This window comes from Raphanus sativus, unplaced genomic scaffold (genome assembly GCF_000801105.2).
Source record: "Raphanus sativus cultivar WK10039 unplaced genomic scaffold, ASM80110v3 Scaffold1773, whole genome shotgun sequence".
Lineage (NCBI taxonomy): Eukaryota > Viridiplantae > Streptophyta > Magnoliopsida > Brassicales > Brassicaceae > Raphanus > Raphanus sativus.
Window position 1 is genome coordinate 12,007 of NW_026617082.1, and position 5,907 is coordinate 17,913.

A 5,907-nucleotide genomic window follows, 5' to 3' on the forward strand; every position below is an offset into this window, starting at 1 on the left:
TAATATAAATTTATTTTTTCTAATATTCCACTTGTTAGAATTCTATTGGAGAAGTGACTTGTGCTTTAGTATATAGGGGATAATTAAAGTTTTGAATATTATGAAAGAATATCATATCATCTACCATAATATCCAAAAATCAGATCCAGAAAAATTATTATGTTCAAATAAAAGTAATTTTTATAAATATATAAACTGTTAATGTAAAATAAAATCAGTTTTTGAGATATTAAGGAAGACAAGAGATCAAAAAAAGTTTTATTGATCAAATAACAATGGTACGATGTATTGGGATCAACAACCCTAACTCTACGCACTTGATTGTAGTAAAAATAGGTTGAATGCCTTTTACCTGCATTCTTAGGATTTTGATCTTATAATAATAGTGTATAGTCGGTGTATTCGTTAAGATTAAAAACAAATATTCGTTTATATCCTCAAATATTAAAGATTTCCTTTTATTCAAAATATTTTTTATCCTTAAATATGAGTTTTTTTTTTCTTACTCAGTAGGTTTTATAGAAGACATGGAAGCACACGACCATATAGCCTGAGTACGCCGAAAAAAAAACAAAGCATCGTTATAGTTTTGATTATCTTTTCACTTTCTCGACAAATATGGTTTTGAATGAACCAAAACAATTTTTAATCAGTTTTCTTAATCGTTTTCTAGGTATTATATTTTCTTAGCTAAATAATTTGGGTGCACATGTGTATAATCGATACATTGTTATAGTGAAGACGAATAATAATAGGTTACCTTATCTTCAGTCAATACCAGGTCCTGAGTTTTCATTGGCCCTATACAAAACTGAAAATAATAATTTTAATATCAATAAAATATACTAAACAATTTATGAAAAACAATATTTATTATACATTTATATAACAAATAACTAACTGAAACATTTTTTAAAAGATATTTACATATTACATAGTTTAAGTAGCTTATTTATATGAAGTTTTTGTTTAGTTTTGTGTATTTATAATTTTTATGTTTAATTAGATATGCAAAACAAATTATTTTAAAAGGATTTTTTTTTATATTGTGGGTACCACAAAAATGTAGGCCCCGTGCAAATGCATCACAGGTATCTGTCCAGACCCGGCACTGATTCAGTACCACACCACTAGGTACTATGTTTTATCGATTAATGGATAATGATTGATTTAGAATTCAAAACAATTGTACTGTACGTGTGTGTGTGTGTTTTAACCTTCTTGAGTAAGAACAAAAAAACATATTACTGTATGTTGTCATTAATTAATGATACTCAGTCGTAATCTCTTTAATTCAAACATCGTAATCTCTTAAAATCGAACATAGAATCGACTGACAGTACTTAATACGAGATCATATATATATACTCTCTCTATTTCATATTAGTTGTTGTTCTAGGTTTATCCACAAAGATTAAGAAAATATTTTAGTTTTACGTATTTTCAAAATAAAAATATCATTACCAATACACATAACCATATTTCAACCAATAGAAAAATTAAATAGAAAATGTTATCAATAAATTTTGCATTGAGTATCGAAAACGATATTTATTTTGAAACAAAAATTATACCCTACAATGATAAATAGTTTGAAACGGAAAGAGTATTATTTTCTTTGCCAACATAAGAAATGCATATACATATCATTCCTTTTTGCGAAGATAAAAATTATTTATTTTTTCCTTATTCACTCTATTTTATAATAAGTATCATTCTAATATTTTTTATTGTTATATAAAAAGTGTCACTTTACAATTACAATGTAAATTATACTTACTTTCGACTGAAGATTATTTGCAAACACAGAATTGATTTTATAAATAATTTTATTTATTTCAAATACTAGTAGTCATAAATGTGTAATTAATAAAAACTTACATATATTTCCATCAATTTCTTAATATGTGTGAAAATGTCAAAATAACGTTTATTAAGAAACGAATAGAGTATTAATTATCGTTGGAAGACTCTACAAACTGTATAGTATCCTTTAGGGGTGGGCGTTCGGGTACCCGTTCGGGTTCGGATCGGGTATTTCGGATTTTCGGGTATTTCGGTATAGGGATATTGAACCCGTTAGGGTATTTCTGTACTTCGGGTTGGGTTGGGTATTTTTAGTTCTGGTTCGGTAATTTCGGATCGGGTTCGGATATTTAGATTTTAGAAGAAATAAAAATAAAATTTTCAATTTTTTAAATTTCTTGTATTTAAAATTATAGATTTCACTTAACTGATTTTTCTATTTTTTATAGATTGAATGATTAATAGATTTGGAGATAACATTTCAAAAAATAAAAATATTAATTTGGCTATTGTTTTTAAATTTTGGATGTAACTTTTGTTAATACAAGAAACAAAAAGTTTGACATGCATTTTAAATGAATATCAAATTATTTTCTTCATAATTATATATATACTATATAATCTTAAAGTATGTGTAACACCAATATAAATATTTTAAATAAAATGAGAGATGTAAACTAGAAAAATAAGGGTAAGTATACATATGTTCGGTTATCTTCGGATATCCATTCGTGTTCGGGTATTATCTGTTCGGGTTCGGATATCCAATCTCTCCTAACTTAATATCCGTTCGGGTATTTTGTTACTTCGGTTCAAAATTCGGTTCGGGTTTTTTGGGTCGGGTTCAGGTGTCACTTCCGATATCGGATAAAGTGTCCACCCTTAGTATCCTTTCGGTTACTTTCCAAATAATAGTTCCTGGAAAAAAATAGTTGTTCAGAAAAAAAAGTTCCTGAAAAAAATATTTTCCTTTTGCAATCTTCTAGAAGCAAAACCATTGAATATTTCCGTTCTTTTTGATCATCAAAAAAAAAAGTTTTATTTAATGGTTTTGCTTCTAGATTCTAGAAGATTAAATTAACAGATTGATGACATTTTGATTAATGATATTCATACATAATGCCTAACCCCATCTATAACGAAATCTCTCCTTTCGAGATCTTTATTCCCCTCTTTTAAAGTTATTTAGTTTTATATCATCTATGTTACAATATTTCACATAACCACTGTAATTATCACAAATCTGACTTCCTTTTTTATGTCTCAACAACTATATGGTATGATTATATCTTTCTACACAAATGTGAAATGTCTTAATGTGTGTGTGTCTCTCTCTTTCCCTCCATTTTCCTTATCCACTACCGTTCGACACGTGGCAAAATGGGTCAGAAGATGATGATAGAGATGACGCTGTCGTGTTCCATAGCTCCATATCCGCTGGATGTTCCTGCGATAAATCATCGTGATACGAACCGGGCCGGTTTAGGTTAGGGTATGGAGATCGGAGGGAAGGTAAGGCGAGGTGATCTTGATCTGCCTGGCTCTCATCGGCGGCTGCGATTGAGTACGATATGGGTCCGTTAAGCTGTGAGGCTACAAGGCGGTCTAAAGCAGACCAGCTAGTAACGAAGCTAGTGTCGACCACGTTGCTGACCTGGACAACATGATTTGTGTCGGGAGAGCTGACATGGCAGTTGTTGTTGAATGTTTGACTGTTAGGGCTCTCGAGGTTTGGGAGTTTCATGAAAGGGTCTAGATTTAGCTCTTCTTTACAAGATCGCCCCATAAGTTCTAGGAATTGCTCGAGACTATCATCGTTTAAGAACTGAGATGAAGACGACGTCCTCGCCATGCCTCCGCCGCCACTCAGGGAAGCTTCTCCGATGGGACTGTTTAGGGTTTTGTGAAGATTCTTCTTCTTGAAAATACGACACACCACCCATCCTTCGTCTTGTGATGCCTCCTCAATAATAATCACCACCTTAAATATTCAAAATAAGATAAATTTATGTTAGTGAAATTCAAGATCGCCCCATAAGTTCTAGGAATTTAAATCTCGTTTTCAAAGAGATCTTGCTTATTCCCTTTAGCCATTAGGTCTCGCTTTACTTGCAATTCGTGTTAGTTCTGCTTTCTAAACTTTTTTCTTGACTAACTGTATTAAATAGTATTTTGTAATTTCCATATGAAATATTTCGTGTCTATATATCTTTGCAATTATAATGTAAACATTTAAACATATATGGCAAGTTTTCAAAAGAAAAAAAAAACATTTAAACATAAATATACTTCTTGACGAAAATATTAGTGCATGTAACTAACTAGTAATACTTTTATAAAAAAAAACTTCTATAAGGGTCAGTGGCTGATAATCAAAATAAAAAGACGAAAACTGTGATATACAATGAGATTTAACAGTCTCACATATTCAAGAGATGGTTGAATCAGATATATCATATATATAACTCGTATAAATGTTATGAAATTGATACATACCTCATGAACGGTGAGATCATCAGGGGAAATAACGTTGTCTTCGAGTCTGTACTCATGCATGATCCAGTCAGATTTTTGGCCATGAGGAGCTCGACCTTTGTAGAAAACAAGAGTCTTTCTCATCCCAATCCTACGGCCATTACTATATATGATCTTGTCGCGGCCCGTTGCTTTCCAAAATCCGACCGTCGTAGCTCGGTTAGTTCTCGTCCCTGTCGGATATTTTTTGTCCTTGTGGCTAAAGAAATACCAGTCGTTTTGAGGCGTTGTTCCTATTTTACACATCTCTGCATAACGGACAAAAACAATCAGAATAAGTTTAACATAAATTATATAGTTAACCAACCAAGCCTATCTTGTAGCTTTTTAGTAAATAACTAACCCTTAATATAAACAAGCAGCAACAACGACTAAGTGTAGAATCTCTGCACCCTAGTCATATTCTCGTAAAAGGATACACGAGAACGTCATATAGCTAAAATTCAATATACAAGATAACATTTATATAAAAGTAAACTATTCAAAACTGAACTAAGAGAGATTGTGAAAACTGAAAAGGAGAAAACTAACCCATAAAAAAATTGATTCATCTTATACAAAAAAAATAATTGTTATTTATGGAAATAAACCTTGAATATCCAAGGCTCGAGCTTGTTAAGATCAACGTCGCGAATAACGTCGAGGTCGATCTTGATGCTATTTACTTTCTTCCGGAGATAATACTGCAGCAGCTCTTCCTCGGTCGGGTGAAACCTAAACCCAGGAGGTACTTGAGATTGTCCGTTTACTGATATGCTCATAGATTCCGACATCATGATCAAACAGATTTCAAGATTATCTAAATCAAGAATCAAGATCAAGAGAACAGAGCATGTACTTTTTACAAAAAAATATTTAATAGCTACCAATATGAAAGTTGGAGAGTGAGAGAGCTAGAGGAGACTGAGTCATATATATATGAGTATTGTTGTCTAAAACAAGATGCACGAGGAAAAACACATGTGTCTTTTTGTACACCTTTTTTGTTTTCTTGATTACTAAATTCAACTCTTATTATAGTTTTCCATTTTGTTTTCATTTATTAATTTAAAATAAGTGTGCGTCCAATGAATTTTAGTTTTACGTTCAATTTTCAATAGTTAATGATTATTTCAGGTTGTTCTTCTCGATTATTGTTTCAACTCTTGTTATATAGTTTTGCTATATATTTCTTTGTTATTAGTTAACTAGTGTACAAATTAAAAGACGAACCTCCCTGTAAAGCCATTTGATTTCGCTTGTCTTTTTCAATAACCTATCATCATATCGACAAACTACAATTATTTGAATGTTACCTTCGTCCATGTATTCACTATATTTTTCTAGAACGAAAAAACACATACACTTTTTTTTTTGGCATCAAACACGTACACTACTAAAACTCCAACTCAGGAATATAAAAGTTTTGAAAAATCTATATTGATCTCTTTTATATGTTTTCAAGACCTTATTTCTGTATATTTACATATCTGTCAATTAGTAGATATCGTGAGGATTAACAAATGAAAAAAAAAGGTAGGGCTGGGCATTTTATTCCGTTAAATTTCATTCGATTCGTTATCCGTT

The 5,907-nt window shown here is 31.0% G+C and overlaps 1 protein-coding gene across 1 annotated transcript; it reads right to left on the minus strand.

Moving 5' to 3' along the window:
• Window positions 1-2,935: 2,935 nt before the first annotated feature.
• On the minus strand, window positions 2,936-5,102 carry LOC130504739 (NAC domain-containing protein 43-like). Its single transcript, XM_056999368.1, has 3 exons — window positions 4,932-5,102; window positions 4,303-4,587; window positions 2,936-3,787 (listed from the first exon to the last, which is right to left on the minus strand). Exons 1-3 carry the CDS (start codon window positions 5,100-5,102, stop codon window positions 3,158-3,160), a joined length of 1,086 nt encoding a protein of 361 aa, XP_056855348.1. The 3' UTR covers window positions 2,936-3,157.
• Between the last annotated feature and the right edge of the window lie 805 nt (window positions 5,103-5,907).

Bases quoted from the DNA above. Each gene is read 5' to 3' on its own strand.
- LOC130504739 (XM_056999368.1), bottom strand. From the start codon at position 5,102: ATGAGCATATCAGTAAACGGACAATCTCAAGTACCTCCTGGGTTTAGG. The intron at 4,588-4,931 runs GTTTATTTCCAT...CGTTATGCAGAG, and splicing joins TCGAGCCTTGGATATTCAAG to ATGTGTAAAATAGGAACAAC. The intron at 3,788-4,302 runs GTATGTATCAAT...TGAATATTTAAG, and splicing joins ATGATCTCACCGTTCATGAG to GTGGTGATTATTATTGAGGA.